The sequence below is a fragment of the Schistocerca piceifrons genome, chromosome 9 (assembly GCF_021461385.2).
Source record: "Schistocerca piceifrons isolate TAMUIC-IGC-003096 chromosome 9, iqSchPice1.1, whole genome shotgun sequence".
Taxonomy (NCBI): Eukaryota; Metazoa; Arthropoda; class Insecta; order Orthoptera; family Acrididae; genus Schistocerca; species Schistocerca piceifrons.
Window position 1 is genome coordinate 31,889,739 of NC_060146.1, and position 18,672 is coordinate 31,908,410.

Below are 18,672 nucleotides of genomic sequence, written 5' to 3' on the forward strand. Positions count from 1 at the left end.
TCAAAACCCCAATGAAAGTGTAAATAGTTTTATATGGTCGAGAATCCCCAAGACTGTATTTGTTGAAATAGAAACACTTCACTTTGGTGTGTATGATGCTGTTGCGACTTTCAATGATGGCAACATTGTAAGGTGCAAGGTATTTAGAAATATGGGAATGAAGATAGGTTCTAACATGGTACGAGCGATGCTTGCTTTAGACAAGGAACGCCTTCGGGCTGCAGACAGGGCTGTAAAGAGTCTAGAAATACAAGCAAGAGTAAACAGAGGAGGAACAAGAGGAAGCTGGAGGAGGAGTTTGCAGAGGATGAAGATAATCCATCCTATGGACCTGGAATGCACTAAAAAGTTAATCCAATCTTCGTCGCTCGATTTCCAAAACTTTTATTTTCTCATACTAATTACATGTTTTCTAAGGATCTTCCAAACATATTTGTTTCAAACTTTCAGTAAATGTTACACAGTACCTTCTGCATAATTTAACACAGCCTTTTTCCAAAAAACTGTATATTTTTGAATATATAAACAAAAAATTGCAAAAAAATGTTGTGAATTTTCATTACAACTGAAAAAAAAATCATCTTTAATAACTGAACTAAAATTTTGTAAAATCCCTGTGTTAAGTTGTAGCCCATATTCCAATAAATAATCTGTAAAAAGTTCAACTTCCTACCTCAAATACTTTGTGAGGAAAGATGTAATTTATAAGCGTTATTTTAACATTGCAAGTATAGGGCGTTCCGGAGCCCCTTAAAACAAAGCGAAACGCACTTGCTTTTATTACAGTTGCTAAAGACGTAAGTTAACCTATGCAACTTGTCTGTGTGCAACTGCCGAAAGAAGAGGACTAGGGGAGCATTTCCATCAAAATTGTGGACCATAAACAAGATGAAATAAGGAATTATCGTACCTCAGGTACAAAACAATATATCGTGGACGAAACAAAAAGATTGCCACAAGCACAGAGGGCAATCCTGGCCTAGAGAAGTCTGCTAATATGAAGCATTTCAGATCTGGTACCACAGAAGAATGTTGAAAATTAGGTAGACCGATAGGATAACGAATGCGGTCGTTCCCTGCGAAGAAAGGAACATGTCGCAAACACTGGAAACAAAAAGGGACAGGATGACACGCATGAGAAACCAGGGAATAAGTTCCACGGTAGCAGAGGCAACTTTAGACGATAAAACTTGTAGAGGATGTCAGAGACGGGAATATATCGAACAAATAATTGAGGACGTAGGTCGTAAGAGCTACTCTGAGGTGAAAAGTCTGACACACGAGAGAAATTCGTGGCGAACCGCATCGAGGCATTCAGAAATTGATTATTCCAGAACAAAATAAGAGCAAAAACAAAACAGAATCGTAATAGCAGGAGAAGGTGTTAAACAGCACAGTGCACACAAACATGGCCGGATACGGGTGGGTAGGCGGCGCGGCGCAGGAAGGGTGGGTGGGGTGGGGGGGGGGGCAGTGGTGGCGGCCCGCGGCGGCCAGAGGAGAAGAAGCGAGACGCCGAGTCCTGCCACAGGGGAGAGGGCGGTGAAAAGAATTGTGCGTACTGGACAACGTCGCCTATACAACACTATCAATGTCTCTCGTGGAAATTCGTCGATATTATCTAAAAATAAAATTTCTCTCGTTTTTTCCGCTCTTTCCTCAAGTAGTGATCGATTCAGTATTTGTTCCTGCATTTCTCGTCTACGTCTACATCTACATCCGTATACTGCAACCCACTGCGAAGTGCATGGTAGAGGGCACGTCCCATAGTACCAGTTATTAGTATTTCTTCCCGTACCTTCCATGTATGGAGCACAGGAAGAATAACTGCATGCAGTAATTATTCTAATCTTGATCTCACGACCCCTATGTGCGCGATACGTAGGGACTCGTAGTATATTCCTAGATTCATCATTTAATGCCGGTGGTTCGAACTTTGTTAGTAGACTTTCTCGGAAAAGTTTACGCCTACCTTCAGGAGTCTGTCAGTGCAGTTTCTTCAGCATCACTGTGACACTCCGTCGCGGATCAAACAAAATTGTGACTATTCGTGCTCCCCTTCTGTGCATACGTTCAATATTCTCTGTTGTTCTTACACGATGTGATCAAGAGTATCCGGACACCCCCAAAAACATACGTTCTTCAATTAGGTGATTTGTGCTGCCACCTGCCGCCAGGTACTCCACATCAGCGACCTCAGTAGTCATTGTGCGTACTGGACAACGTCGCCTATACTACACTATCAATGTCTTTGAGCAGGGTGAGGCGCTCCGCGGAACTCGCGGACTTCGAACGTGGTCAGGTGATTGGGTGTCACTTGTGTTCTACGTCGGTACGCGAAATTTCTACACATCTAAACATCCCTAGGTCGACTGTTTCCGATGTGATGGTGAAGTGAAACGTGAAGGGACACTTACAGCACAAAAGCGTACAGGCCGACCTCGTCTGTTGACTGACAGAGATCGCCGACAGTTGAAAAGAGTCAAAATGTGTAATAGGCGGACATCTATTCAGGCCATTACACAGGAATTCCAAACTGCATCAAGATCCAATGCAAGTACTAAGGCGGGAGGTGAAAAAAATTGGACTTCATGGTCGAACGACTGCTCATAAGCCACACATCACGCCGGCAAATGCCAAACGACGCCTCGCTTAGTCTAAGGAGCGTAAACATTGGACGAGTGAACTGTGGAAAACCGTTGTGTGGAGTGAGGAATGACGGTACACAATGTGGCGATCCGACGGCAGGGCGTGGGTATGGCGGATGGCCGGTGACCGTCATGTGCCAGCGTGTGTAGGGCCAATAGCAAAATTCGGAGGCGGTGGTGTTACGGTGTGGTCGTGTTTTTCATGCAGGGGGCTAGCACTGCGTGTTGTTTTGCGTGGCACTGCCACAGCACAGGCCTACATTGATGTTTTAAGGGGACTCGCCCCAGAACTGGCTGCATTTTTAGCATTATATTCACCCTCATAGTGCAACTGATCTATTAATGAGAGATAGCTTAAAAATCATTGAGATGTTTATTATATTTTTGTACTGACAGCAATATTTATAATAGTATAAAAAACGGAACACAATTCACAGCGGTACCATTCTCTTTGGATCCACTGGCTGAACAGCTTGGAAAAAAAGACGGTACAGACAACATTCACGTAAGTGGTTTATGCCTACAAATATCCTACCCTGATGCTGATCTGTGCCAAAGGCAAGTAACTTATTTTACTACAACAAAAATATTTAAAAATGTAGCTCAAATATCACCCACGACATCATCATCATGCTATCAATTTTTCAGGAAATAGTAGGCAAGGGAATGTAGTGGAGGTCATTGTAAACATCTGTAGCAATTTTTATGAGCTTAACTTCAATCATTTAGGAGAAAAGTGCATCTGAATGATGAAAATTCGAGTTTTTGGTAAATCGCAAAAGAACATTTTCAGATGTATTAACTTACCACAATGCTCGTTTAGAACATTCCAGCTGCCGCTGTTCTCGGAATATTATAGAACCGACCGCACGACTGATTTGCAAGCAATCTCCTTTGCAACTGATTGCACTTTCCCAGTATTCTACCAGTAAACCCAAGGCTACGACCACCTTTACCCACAACTGAGCCTATGTTATCATTCCATTTCATATCCCTCCAAAGTGTTACACACAGATATTTCTGTGAGTTGGCCAATTCCAACTGTGACTCGGGCGTAGAAAACTACGTTTTTTCGTTTTGTGAAGTGCATCGGTTTAAATTTCTGAAAATTTGAAGCAAGTTGCCAATCTTTGCACAGCTTTGAAATAATAGGAATGGCTGACTAAATATTCGTGCAGCTTCTTTCAAATAGTCCTTCATCATAGATAACTGCATAATCTGCAAAATGTCTGAAGATACTGTTAATATTGTGCGCGAGGTCATTAAGATATAACATGTACAGCAAGGCTCCTAACTCACATCCCTGGGGTATACCCGAAATTATCTGACGATGATTCTCCGTCCAAAATAACATACTGTGTGTTCCCTACGCAAAAGTCCTCAATCCAGTCACAAATTTGACTTGATACCCCTTATGATCCTACTTTTTAGAATAAGAATAGGTGCGTTTCTGAGTGAAATGCTTCTCAGAAATCAACAAGTATTGCATCTACCTGAATGCCTCGATCAAAAACTTTCAGTATGTGTTGTGAGGAAAGTGCGAGTTCGGTTTAACACGATCGATGTGTTTTCGGAATCGATGCTGGCTGGCTTCGAGGAGGTTTCCTGTTCTAGACAGCGCATTATATTTCAGCTCAGAATATGTTTTAAGATTCTACAACAAATCGATGCCAAAGATAATGGATAGTAGTTCTGTGAATGACTTGTACTACTCTTCTTCTAGACGGCTGTTACCTGCGCTTGCTTCCAACTACTGGGCACGGTTCCTTGTTCGAGGGATCTACGATACAGTACTATCAGGAGAGGGGCTAACTCAGCCACAAATTCAGCAGAGAATCTGAGAGGGATTCCATTAGGCCAGGGGCGGGCAGGAATCCTGCAAGTGTGCGGTGCACTTGCACGCGTGCAGTTAACAGGTGTTCTGCGTGCACGCAGGGGCAAGCTGGCCACCCGCTTATCGCCCCTCCCCACCATACCTTCTGTCCGCTCCTTCCTCTGCAATGTGTTTTGTTTCCTAGCTTGCTTTATTGAAAGAAGGAATAAGGTTAGTAGGAGTGCTTGAAAGATATCGTGTTTTGAAAGAGGACCTATTACCTACGATACGTTTTATTTAATTATCATAGGTGGAGTGGAACAAAATTTCTACATACAGACAAACGCAAACAGTTACTTAAAGTTTCATCACTGGTGTTTGCTCTTAACCGAGATTTACTAATTCAGCAAATGGTTTTCCAGCTCTCGCTATATTAAGCGCAATCTTATAACTTGCACGTACCGCTGGTTATTATTGTTATCGTCCTGAAAAATTGAGAACAGTGCTCCATAAAATGTTAAATCAGTTAGACGAGAGGTATGACGAAAGAAAGTTGCAGATCTCTCGTGACCACAGCAACTACGACAGATTCATTTAGTATCGTCAGATCGCTCTTCTTAAGCTCAGTCAATTTCCCCATCCGCTCAGAATCCGACAATAAATTGTACTCGTCCTTGTGAAGTTTGTTGTAATGGTCTTCAATACTAAACTTCCGCTGACCAGCGAGAATACCGCCACATATTAAACATTTCTAATTTTCACGTTTTTGCACAAAGAAAAAATGGTTCTCCCATTACTTTTTAAAAGACAGCAAATCTTCCCTTCTCCGTTTCCTTGTTTCACTCTGCATTTTCCGGTTCTTGAAATACAATGTTCACTACGTAGTGGTCGCTTCGCATCAACGTCAGCAGTTTAGCCTGGCACTACATTGCAGCAACCTGCCGGCTATCGCCACTGCCCCAGTCGACGATTGCACGCGAGCATTACACGTGCAGCGCTGTGCGCTCATGAGCCGCGTGCAACGTTTGCCCGCCCCTGCATTAGGCTCTCGATGTTTGTTCAGTTTTAACTGTTTCAGCTGTTTCTGAACATCGCTGGCACTATTATTGATTTCACTCACGTTTTGGGTTAAACTGGGGCAATTCTCGTGAGTTTTCCTTTATAAAGGAATATTTGAAAACGAAGGTAAGCATTTCAGCTTTTGATTTGTTACCCTCAATTTCACTTTCTGTCCCATTCGCTAGGGACTGGACACTAACTTTAGTTGCCAGTAACGATCAGAATTTCTGCGGATTTTGTGAAAGCTCGTTTGACAATATTGTCTTTCTTCGTTTATTGTGCAACTGGAGTAGCTAGCGGTTCCTGCACCCTTCCCAGGCACAGTTATTTTACGAGGTGCTTTGCCTCTTCCGACACAAAGTGTAGCACTGCTTTCAGTGGCACGCGCGTGATCGTTGAAGAACTTTCCCTGCGGCTGAGGTGCGCGCAGCACTGCAGAGGCGCGCCGTGCAGTTACGGGATCGCAACGAGACCGCTGCACTTGCGCCGGTGTGCAGGCGGCAAAGTGGGGCGGACTGTGTGAGGGCTCACGGTGCCGGTGCGTTTCGCAGCGGCCGCGCCTGGCCTGGCCCCCAGAGTGCGTGCGCCCCATGCAGGCCGGGGCGGCCGCGCAGTGCGCCCACCTGCCGCCAGGGGCGCTGGCGTCGCCGGCCTTCCGCGGCAGGCGGCGCCCACCGCCGCGCAGTCACTCGTCAGCTGGCGAGCTGTCGCGACGTGTCGGGTCGTTCGTATGTAGCGTGCTGCGTGCAGCAGGCAGCGCCAGCGTGTCCTTGTGTTTCTCAGTCACATCAGGCGGCAGCGTCCGGCTGCGAAAGCAGAGCCATGCGCTGGTTCGGCGAAAGGAGCAAGTCGGTGGACGAAGGCGGCGGCGCGGCGGGCACCGGAGACGGCATCTTCAGCAAACTGCACCTGGTAGGTGGCGATTCCTCTCTACACCTGTCGTGCGGGCCAGTCGTATTCGTCTCTGTCGCCCACTGGCCGGCCATTGCAGCAGTTTTGTTTTCCACAAACTTTAGATCAGTTACAAAATAGTAAAGATATCGGCAATCGTAATCTGTCAGATTAAATGTTCGGCCGCAGGAAAAGAGCATCGACCAAAACCGAGTAATCTTTTCGTGTTTGTGGGAGGACTGGTATGTTGCACCTCTCTATACCTAATCGAAAAAACTACCGTCAGGTACCGTCGATATCCGTTCGTTGCAGAATGTAGTGAGGTATCTGTCGGGATGGGCTAGTACTTGGATGGGTGAGCGCTGTTGGCAAGCGGCATGCAGCCAGCACTTACGAGACATACGGCCGGGAGAGCGGTGTGCAGACCACGTGCCCCTCCGTATCCGCATCCGGTGACGCCTGTGGGCTGAGGATGACACGGCGGCCGGTCGGTACTCTCGGTCCTTCGTGGCATGTTGGGGCGGTGTCCAGTGTAGTTGTTTCTTTTTAATCTCTAACAGACTACGATCTTCCGTGCCAACCGGACTGGATTCCGAAAAGCTCGGTCATGCGAAATCCAACTCGCACTTTTCTGAGATGACATCTCGAATTTATGGATCGACACAGGTGGATGCAGTATTTACTGGAGTCCCAAATCACACGATTTAGCTACACGTGCAACCTCGTTATCGAAAACACTATCGTATGGCGGTATCAAGTGAAATTTGTGACTGGGTTGAGGATTTTGTTGTAGGGAGTACGCAGCGTGTTATCTCGAATGGACGTCATCGACATACATAAAAGTAGGTTCAGGCGTGCCCCAGGGTAGCGTGTTCAGTCCCTTGCTGTTCGTGTTGTTATTTATTACCTTATGGAAAAATTAATGCGAGGGCGTGTTGAAAAGAAAGACCTCCGAAATTGTAATGTACAAACTGATAAAGTTTTTTTAAGTAAAACAAACATTATTGACATTCTGCACCTTAATTCTTCATCCCTGCTTGCCCTGTACCGCTAGAGGGCTCCGAATTGTAGCGTGTGACGTGATGGTGTGCAGCGTAACTGTGTGTGCGCGTCACAAACAGCGAGTGTCGCCTCGGAAGAGTTCGACTTCTTTTTCTTCGGCACGACTCTGCTAGGCCACACACGAGCGCCGCGGCAGTCCCATGCCTCGGGCTCACGTCATGTCATCCCTTATTCTCCGTACAGTCCCGACTTGACTTCATCCGATTTTCGTCTGTTTTCATAAGTTAAAGAACGTGCTCGAGGACTTGACTTTAATAGTGTCGAAGCCGTGCAAACAGAGGTGAGGTTCTGCCTCCACCTACAAAGTCAGACGTTCTGCAGTGACGGTATCAACAGTCTGGTGTCTCGTTGGAAGATACGGGTACGTCGCTAGGGCGACCAAGTTGAGAAATGAATGACGCAGACATGAAGAATAAAGATGTAGAAATTTAATTACGTTTGCTTTACGACATTTCACATAAAAAATTCGGAGACATTACTGTTAAGTTATGTATAACGTACTGTCTGAAAAATAATTTGCAACAACATTCAGCCAGATCGTGACAGGATTTCTATATAGTGTAAAGATTCGCTACTTGCTTTAAATGTTCAGAAATGTAAAATAATGCACTTCCAGAAACGAATAAAGCTTAGTATCCTATGACCGCAGTAAAACGTGTCACAGTTGGAGTCGGTCAGGTCATTGTAGGGATATGAAATGGAACGAACACGTAAAACGAGCAGTAGATAAAGCAGGTTGAAAACTTGGTTTATCGATAGAATACAAGGCAAATGCAGTCACTCGTACGACTCATGTTAGAATATTGCTGAATTCTGTGTGCTGCGTAAAAATAGAATTTTTTTTCTTTTTTTATGCGGTCCGCGACAGTTCCCCTACTGTGGTAACCTTTTATCTCACAGTAACAGTTGCATCCTACGTCCTCAATTATTTGCTGTATGTTTGTCTTCCTCTATTGTTTCTACTCTGTACAACTCAGTCCCGTACTATCGAAGCTGTTCTCTGATACCCTAGCATTCCGGCCCTTTTTATTGTGCGTGTTTCCCACTTTCTATGGCCGATTCTACGGAGAACCTCCTCATACCGTAGCCTACCTTATCAGTCGACCTTATTTTTAACATTATTCTGTAGCACTCCATCTGAAATGCTTCGATTGTCTGTTCTGGTTTTCTCACAGTCCACGTGTCACTGGTATGCAATCTGTAATTCAAACGTAAATTCTCAGGAATTTCTTTCTCAGATTGAGGCCTATGTTTCATGCTACTAGACTTCTCTTGGCCCGGAATGTCCTGTTTGGAAGTGGCAGAATTCCATAACTTCATCTACTTCGTAATCACCAATCCAGATGTTAAGTTTCTCGCTGTTCTCATTTCTGCTTCTTCTCGTTACTTTCGTCTTTCTTCGGTTTACTCTCAGTCCATATTCTGTACCCATTACACTGTTCATTGCATTCAACTGATACTGTAATTCTTCCTCACTTTCTCTGAGGATGTCAGTGTCACAGCGAATCTTACCATTGGTATCCTTTCATTTTCCATTTTGATCCTACTTTTGAACCTTTTCTGCATTTCCGTCATTGCTTCTTCGGTGTATAGATTGAACAACAGGGGCAGATGACTACTTCCCAGTCTTACAGCCTTTCTAATCCCAGCACTCCGCTCTCGGTCTTCCACTGTTATTATAGGACTAGCGAAGGACGTCGAGTGTGTACAGAGAAGGGCAGCACGAATGGTGACAGGTTCGTTTGACCCGCGGGAGAGTATCACGATGCCGAAAGAACTGAACTGACAAGCGAGTGAAGGTAGATACCATCTGTAGCGTGAGAACCTTCTTAGCAAGTTTCAAAGACCGGTAAATAAGGAATCTAGGAAAATAGTAAGCCCCCTAAGTATCGCTCTCGTAGGGATCGCAAAGGCGAGATTGGATAACTTACAGCGCGCGTAGAGTCATTTGAGCAATCGGCGTTGCTGCGCTTTGTACGTGAGTGAAAAGGGAAAATTCCCTAGTACCGTTTTTTAAAGGGCGTCATATACGCCGATGACTGTAGAAATTATTTATTTGACAGTCGCTTTTGGGTCACGTATACAGGTGATGGTCAAACGGGCACAGTGTGACGCACCCTCTGCCATGCACTTCCTAGTGATTTGTAGAGTGCAGATGTAGGTGTAGACCTGTTGCCTTTTTTGTTAGAAGCTCGCACACCAGATGTACCCCCCAGGTGTATCAATTTTTCTGAGATTTGATCAAACCACATATGAGAAATAATGACACGTGTTCGAACACAATTTTTTTCAGGTTTGTTGTTGCATTTCCGGAAAAGTACACAGACACTAGAAATGCTATCTTTGTTTGTGTCTTAGGCAACTGGAGAAAAGTTCCTGTAGACTTGTAGCCTCGGTGAATAGTGGAAAGAAGCGTTTATCGTCTGTAACTTGTATCAGGAGCTTCTGCGGGATATTTACTCACCGTTTTGCCTAGTAAGCTCTTAGAAGCCCCACACATTCGGGGTTAAGGATGCGCCTCGTAACTCGACAATCGTGGCTCCTAACTGTCACTAAACCCGCGGGGTTCTCTACTGTTGTAATCGAGAGAAGAAACGGGGTGTGTTAGATTTTAGACTGAGTAAGCAGACGCTGCCTGCCGTCTCCACGAGTTTGCGGCTATCCGCTCCCGATGTTCCCATCTGCCAGTAAATTTATCGACTCCAGATAGCGGAAGGCTCTCACCTGAGCGGCCTCCATTCTGTACCGGACAGGCACTCCAAGATATCTTACGTGCTCGCCACTTGTAACAATTAAGGCCTCGTTTTGCTGCACCAGTGGTCTCTCTCTCTCTCTCTCTCTCTCTCTCTCTCTCTCTCTCTCTCTAATAGGAGCCGCTGCATCAATTGTGAATTTCAATTCGAAGGATTCAGCTGGGCGTGATAAAATGAAATTCGGAATTTCATATGTTTGCTTGCTCTTTATTTGCACACGGTCGAGTGACGTTAACGCGACCACCTGCCAAAAGCCTGCATAGCTACGTTTTGCAGCTCGGGCTGCTGCGAGGCGTGGAGGCCGTGCCGTGGCCAGCTGCCGGCTGAGGGTCCGCGATACGAAAACCCCGATCGACGTGGTGCCACTGGCTCTCGACTGCCGGGGAGAGGGCGCACGGTACACACTGGTCCCGGAGCTCGTGCAGCGCGAGCCGTACCACACCACACGCTCCACTCTACTGCTGGCGGATGCCAAAATAAAACAGACCTAGCCGTGGACAGGATAGGTGTTGATAGTCATCCGGGGGACGCCATAAAGCTTTCCCGAGACCGTAGTGCCGTATACGCCAATTATCCTCCGTCCTGAGGGACACAAAACGCGATTCATCTGGAAAGGCCCCCGTCCGCTGCAGCCTTTGTCGCCGACGGCCGGCCGCGGAAGCCCAGCCGCAGCCCCTGGGCGGCCAGCTGCTCGGCGCCTGCGCCTCTGTTCGCCCGCTACTGTCGTTCGCCCTTTTCGTGCGTGACACGTGGCGCACTACAATCGCCTTGACGCCGGCTTTCGATAGCGCCATTTAGCATTCGCGGTATACTTTAGCCACGGCGTCACGCGAACAGTTTACGAACTTCCACCCTCGCACCGAAAGCCAGTGATCGTGTGCATTTCGCCGTCAGATAAATCGCTCTGCTCTCTCATTAAGAAAACGACTGTGCTGTTTTCCGCGTCTCCCCGACACGCTCTACGTACTGTCCAACGCTAGTGTCGCCACCCACCGTCAGTGAGTGGTTATTGCACGCTGACGTCCGAGATAGGCGGTGGTCACGTTAATGTCTCTGGACCTCCCCCCGCGGTACGTCGTCACGGAAATGATGAAGAAGCCGAACGTACGACGGTAGCCATCAAGTAAGCTACTTACCAAGTTTTAGGAACTGGCATTAAATGGAGAACCTGGGAACATACTGCGACGGAGCCACGCATCGTTCCCGTGGGATCCGCCAGGTCAAAATGAGGGTTATTATACAAGTTCGGATGCGTCTCATTGAATCTTCCAGACCTCCTTACGCGAGCTGGACTGGAAGAAGCTCTGATAAGTGCCGGAAGTACCGCGTCCTCGTATGACACACGAAGTCCAGCGTCTCCAGAAAAGACGTACGCAAAGCGCGGCGGCGTGCCGAGTCGATTCTGCGTCAGCTGGAACGGCAAGACCTGCCATCGACTGCGAGTTCAGCCGGACCCGGCACCAACCTGAAGCCCGCACGCCGTCCTACACGCGGAATTTCTGAGAGCCAAGTATTTGCCTGTTTCCCTCATCTTGCGCACTTCTGCCGCGCTTTCGAGCGTCGCAGGTCGAGCAGACTGCTGATGTGGCCAGTCGCACAGTCTGGACCCGCTTCAGGAGATTCACACCGGAGCGTCAGTTGGCTGAGTGGAGCAGGGTACGAGAGTTCATAAAAGACGAGGGTGTCGCCAGGAGTGCCTCATAGGACATACTTGGGGGGAGTGTGGAGGGTGTCTCGACGAACAACTCAGTCACCGTCCCAGCCGCAACGCCACCCCTTTGCCAGCAAACGCGACGTCGGACGACGGCGGACCGTAGGCGGGGTGGGTGTCTCGCAGTGTTGTTTGTTACTCGGTGATCTCCAGTGGAGAAGAGGGAGCCAGCTGCTCGTCTCGTACGAATGCGATGCTCTGTAGCCTCGGTGGATGACGTTTCGACGCGGCTTTCCACCTGCAGTGTATTTTTCTCCCGTACACCGACAAACGTGGCAGCTTTTAGAGGGTCCATTGCGTTTTCGAGTTTGTTCAACATCTTCTGCCGCGCGTGCTCGATAAACACCGCAGACTTTCAATGAACGTCGGTTGTAATGAATGAATTCAGATAGCGTTTACGTTTGGTTATCAAAACTTATACGCCGGTCACTGTGATGCGAGGGAGACGGCTGTTCTGTGCAACACGGCGCGCGCCGTTGTCTGGGCCACACAACTGGCTGGCGGGCTGCGGCGTGGCGTGCGTCTGGCGCCTGCGCAGATGTGTGCCACGTTCTCCTAACAGGGACGCCCGCTCGCCGGCTACCTCGCCGCTTTCGCTTTTAAACACCTGTCGCTTCTCCGTTTCATTCCTCTCAGTCCGGGCGCCCCCGTGAGACGCGTACACCGAAAATGAACTTGATGTTCGGAAGTAATGACTCCCCCGAGGCATACTACCGTCGCCTTTCTCCCCCAGCACAAACAGTGATTCGTGATTCTCAACCGTGTAAACGTATTGACCGAAAGTGTAAGGAAAAATTGTCCGTTCCGAGGTGCAATGCCGTGCGTGACGCACGAATGTTGCGGCTAGAAGCGGCGTACGGTGTGAAGTCGAGGCGCGGTATCTCAGCAGTCCGTTACAGACAGGTGCGTAGCCAACTAGATGGCGGTTGACCCACTTTGGACGAGGGCTGATAACCAGTACAAGACACACGTGCTCTCGCGTATCGGAGATTACACAGTAACCCGGGTTTCCGAGGTCAAAAGCGGCCACAGCGCATCTGCAGTACCGCAATGTCTGCACTCACGTAAACCGTCGCACAGGGCGACCACGAATGTTTGGCCAACGGACGTCAAGCTGGCTCAGCTGAGCCATAAAGGCCGATCGACAGCTTGCTGTTGAAACTGACCGTCGCAGAGTTGTATACGGGTTGTCAGGCACCCGTTTGCAGCAGAACTGTTCGGTGAGAGAGGATGCAGCTGTAGCACCTGGCGGACGACGTCACGTGCAGTGTCTCCCCACTGACTGTGTGGACACCTGTACACCTCCGCGTGTTGTCTGACAAAATGTGTAGAACTGATGTACAAGAGTGGGCTTAAAAGCAATGCCTCCGAGTGTTGTATTCTGTTCTGATTGTCCGCTGAGTATTGTGTGTCATTCATATTACTCGGTCATCATTCCCGCTTCACTGACGGAAGGCCGCGCGGAGTTGCGTGTGGTTTGAGGCGCCATGTCACGGATCGTGCGGCCCCTCCCGTCGGAGGATCCAGTCCTCCCTCGGGTCTGTGTGTGTGTGTGTGTGTGTGTGTGTGTGTGTTGTTCTTAGCGTAAGTTAGTCAGGGGACCGATGGCCTCAGCAGTTTGGTGCCTTACAAGGGAACCTCCCCATCGCACCCCCCTCATATTTAGTTATAAGATGGCACAGTGGATAGGCCTTGAAAAACTGAACACAGATTAATCGAGAAAAGAGGAAGAAGTTGTGTGGAACTATGAAAAAAATAAGCAAAATATACAAACTGAGTAGTTCATGGGCCACATACGCAACATCATGGACAATGTGGGCTCAAGAGCGCCGTGGTCCCGTGGTAGCGTGAGCAGTTGCAGAACGAGAGGTCCTAGGTTCAAGTCTTCCCTGGACTGAAAATTTTACTTTCTTTATTTTTGCATAGTTATTATCTGTCCGTTCGTTCATTGACGTCTCTGTTCACTGTAATAAGTTTAGTGTCTGTGTTTTGCGACCGCACCGCAGTACTGTGCTATTAGTAGACGAAAGGACGTGCCTCTCCAATGGGAACCGAAAAATTTGATCGCAAGGTCATAGGTCAACCGATTCCTCCACAGGAAAACACGTCTGATATATTCTATACGACACTGGTGACGGCATGTGCGTCACACGACAGGAATATGTTGTCGACCCACCTAACTTATACACTTCGCGAATGGGTAAAAAGATTCTTCTACCTTGCCCGATTTAGGTTTTCTTGTGGATGTGATAGTCACTCCCAAAAAGTGATGAAAACATAAGAGTTTGTCATGTAAACCGAAAATAAAAAATTAAAATTTTCACTCGAGGGATGGCTTGAACCAAGGACCTTTCGTTCCGCAGCTGCTCACGCAAACCACGGAACCACGGCGCTCCTCTGTTCACATTTGCCTAGATATTGCTTATCTTGCGCATGGACTATTCGGTTTCTATATTTTGCTTATTTTTTCATAGTTCCACACAACTTCTTCCTGTTGTCTCGATCGATCTGTGTTCAGTTTTTCAAGACCTATCCACTGTGCCGACTTATAACTAAATCTGAGGGGGGTGCGATGGGGAGGTTCCCTTGTTAGGAATTCACACACACACACACACACACACACACACACACGCACACGCACACACACACACACACACAGACACACACCGACGCAAGCTGCGGCCCTCCGCCGCTAGAGGCCTCTGAATTGTAGCGTGCAAGACGGCGGATTGTAGCGCATCTATATCAGTGTGTGAGAAACAGCCCGAAGCAGCGAGTTTCTAACCGCAGAAAACTGAAATCCATGAAACAACTAAAGCTGTGTGAGGTGATAATTGTATCGACATCGGTAATGTGCGACGTTGAGTTGTTCGTTCTCGTAATGAAGGAAATGGTGGTGCCAATGAAGAATTTCGATCTCAGTTCGCTGCTAATGGTTACCTTCCCATCACCAAACATCGCCGGCCGGGGTGGCCGTGCGGCTCTAGGCGCTACAGCCTGGAGCCTAGCGACCGCTCCGGTCGCAGGTTCGAATCCTGCCTCGGGCATGGATGTGCGTGATGTCCTTAGGTTAGTTCGGTTTAATTAGTTCTAAGTTCTAGGCGACTGATGACCTCAGAAGTTAAGTCGCATAGTGCTCAGAGCCATTTGAACCAAACATCGTTCATACAATCACTCACATAGTTTTCAGCATCAAATAATTTATTCTGTTGCTGTTACTACATTATTTCTTCACTCTTTACGTCCCTCCAACAGAAAATCCGTGTCCACCGAACTGCTGTCTGTGCAACATTTGTAAGTACTGAACTTTCAGCACAGCGATGAATTGCTTGTCCTGCTAGCGGCTACGTAAATCTGCAATGGCGAACTATTATCCACGTTTGTTTAGAGAAGCCACTGAAATATATAAACATGAGAACTGTTTTAAAATAATACAAGAAACCGTGAAACTTAATAGTATATGGATAAGTACCATGTGCCTATAATCAAAGTGCATCTACTCACAGAGGTCCACTGTGGGCTGTAATTATTGCACGTCAGCGGAACTTGGCGGATAGAGTTACGCTTTAGTTCGGAACCAATTTACGCTGGCAAAAATTAGTCCCAGTTTTGGCCACAACGTGCAAATCTGGCGTTGTGAATGCAAGAAAGACGCATAGATATCTTTTTACGTGCAGTGGATTAGGAACGTGACATGGGCAGAGTAGGTCGTCAGCTAGTGAGAAAGGCATAATGTTGATTTTATTATTAACGCCCGCTTACACAATTTGTTCAATATGAGCATCGGAGACTGCGATCAAATGCTGCATCTTTCAGGGGGGGTAGGACGCCAAACGGGCCGACTTGGAGCAGGGGAGGCACCACTGTCTATACTTTTACAAATAAATTCACAAAACGTTGTCAGCATGACCAGGAGCGAATCACGATTCACACTCATAGCAGTGGAAGTTCAACTGCATAACACGTGACATTTCATCATTTTTTTCACTTACTGTTGGCTGCATTTGTAGCTAAAGTTACACTTTTCTTCATAAGTAAGAGAGGTTCTTCGGTCAAGTTTGCGCAGCATACAAAGCATACTTATAGGTGTATGAAACTCAAGAATTTTCCAACTGTGGTAAAAATTCAGATAATTAACTATAAAATTTAAGTTTTTTTTCTAAACATGAAGATCAAAATGTGACAGCTCCTTCATTTTTTCACTAACAGCGCGCGGCCTCCCTTCTCGATGGACAAACTGTTGTCAAACGACAGCGTGGACGCCATACCGTCATTGAAATAGCGTACAGCGCCAGAATTACACCTGGTGGCCAAAATTGGAACCATTTTTTCTTCCAGCGTAAATGGGTTCTGGATCGCCGTATTAGCGTGTCCGTCAAGTTTCGTTAGCACACGACGACGACAGCCCGCGCAGGATCTCCGTGAGCAGCTGCACTCTAATAACCCTCAACTACCCAGTAGCTCGCCAGGATCGACAGTTAACTTTTATGTACCTCTGAAACGCTTTATCTCTGCCGATCGCGTGTTTATTGTCGGTCGCCGCCGCCCGACCCGTCACTCGCCCAGACCAACCTACATTAAGACCCTCTGTGAAGACGCCCACGCAGCAGCGAATGAAACTTTGGCAGCAAAAAGGTTTGCTGGACTACGGCCATTAAGAACGGAAGATTCCTAAAGAACGAAGAGGTGTCAGTGCCAGCTGATACTGGCGTGCAAGGACTGTCCGTGCTGCCCAAAGCAAGCAGCAGTGCAGCTCAAGAAGTGAGCATCTGTCACACTATCGGTAAAAAAAAAGTTTCCATAAAATTCGATTTATGTAAACTGAATATCTTCAATTTTATGTTCCCGCCACACGATGCTCTTCTATCATTAGCCTATGTTTTACTCACAAGGGAACCTCCCCATCGCACCCCCCTCAGATTTAGTTATAAGTTGGCACAGTGGATAGGCCTTGAAAAACTGAACACAGATCAATTGAGAAAACAGGAAGAAGTTGTGTGGAACTGTGAAAAAATAAGCAAAATATACAAACTGAGTAGTCCATGGGCCACATAAGCAACATCATAGACGAAGTGTGTTTAGAAGCGCCGTGGTCCCGTGGTAGCGTGAGCAGCTGCTGAATGAAAGATCCTTGGTTCAAGTCTTCCCTCTACTGTAAATTTTACTTTCTTTATTTTTGCATAGTTATTATCTGTCCGTTCGTTCATTGACATCTCTCTTCACTGTAATAAGTTTAGTGTCTGTGTTTTGCGACCGCACTGCAAAACCGTGCGATTAGTAGACGAAAGGACGTGCCTCTCCAATGGGAACCGAAAACATTTGATCGTAAGGTCATAGGTCAACCGATTCCTCCACAGGAAAACACATCTGATATATTCTATACGACACTGGTGACGGCATGTGCGTCACATGACAGGAATATGTTGTCGACCCACCTAACTTGTACACTTGGCGATTCTTCTACCTTGCCCAATTTAGGTTTTCTTGTGGATGTGATAATCACTCCCAAAAAAGTGATGAAAACATAAGAGTTTGTCACATAAACTGAAAATAAAAAATTAAAATTTTCACTTGATGGAATATTTGAACTTAGGACCTTTCGTTCCGCAGCTGCTCACGTTACCACGAGACCACGGCGCTCCTGCATTTCTGGTCGTCCTTATTGTTGCTTATCTTCCCTTGAACTACTCAGTTTGTATATTTTGCTTATTTTTTCACAGTTCCACACAACTTCTTCCTGTTTTCTCAATTGATCTGTGTTCAGTTTTTCAAGGCCTATCCACTGTGCCAACTTATAACTAAATCTGAGGGGGGTGCGATGGGGAGGTTCCCTTGTCAGTGGTTCTTGTTAGTGTTAACGTGGGGCCCAGAAATAGCCTGATCAGCCACAATCTTGTGACCACCTATATGATATGATAGCCAGTATGTCCACCTTTGGTTCCTGGCCTTGTGACGTGGCGCATTATTTTGTTGAAAAATCACATGCCGTGGTCTGCAACCGGTGTACGATACTCCTTGGCGCCATGGAGAATCTCCGTTGGACCCATGTATGCCCATGTGAATGTTCGCCACAGCATAATGGAGCCGCCGCCAATTTCTCTTCGTCCCGGAGTACCGGTGTCAAGCAGTTGCTCCACTTTGAATACGCCGCACGATGAAGAAGGTATCGGGATTCATCAGGCCGTGCAGCGCTCTGCCACTGCGCCAGCGTCCGGTGGCGATGGTCACGTGCCCATTTCAGTCGTGGCTGGCGATGTCGTGGTGTTAACATCGGCTCACGTGTAGGTCGACGGCTGTGCAGGCCCACCAGTGTTCACTGCACTGTGTGTTCAGACACACTTGTACTCTACCCGCCATTAAAGTGATGTTAGTTCCGCCACAGGCGCCTGTCCTGTTTTACAAGTCTGACCAGCCTACAACGTCCGACACCTATAATGAGGGATGGCATTATGTGGGGCCGACGTACGCCGCTGGTGGTCATGAAAGGCGCCGTAACGGCTGTACGATACGCGAATGCCGTCTTCCGACCGATAGTGCAACCGTATCGGCACCGTATTGGCGAGGCATTCGTCTTCATGGACGACAATTCGCGCCCCCACCGTGCACATCTTGTGAATGACAGGATAATGACAGCGCTCGACTAGAGTGGCCAGCATGTTCTCCAGACACGAACCCTATCGACAATGTCTGGGATAGATTGCAAAGAGCTGTTTATGGACGACGTGACCCACCAGC

The 18,672-nt window shown here is 47.3% G+C and overlaps 1 protein-coding gene across 1 annotated transcript in view; it reads left to right on the plus strand.

Moving 5' to 3' along the window:
- Positions 1-6,216: 6,216 nt before the first annotated feature.
- The window catches only part of LOC124716892 (disheveled-associated activator of morphogenesis 1), a 415,554-nt gene continuing 403,098 nt past the window's right edge, over positions 6,217-18,672 (plus strand). Inside the window, exon 1 of the mRNA XM_047243447.1 lies at positions 6,217-6,432. Within this exon, the coding sequence (XP_047099403.1) occupies positions 6,343-6,432 (90 nt within the window). The 5' untranslated portion in view covers positions 6,217-6,342. The remainder of the gene's footprint in view (positions 6,433-18,672) is intronic.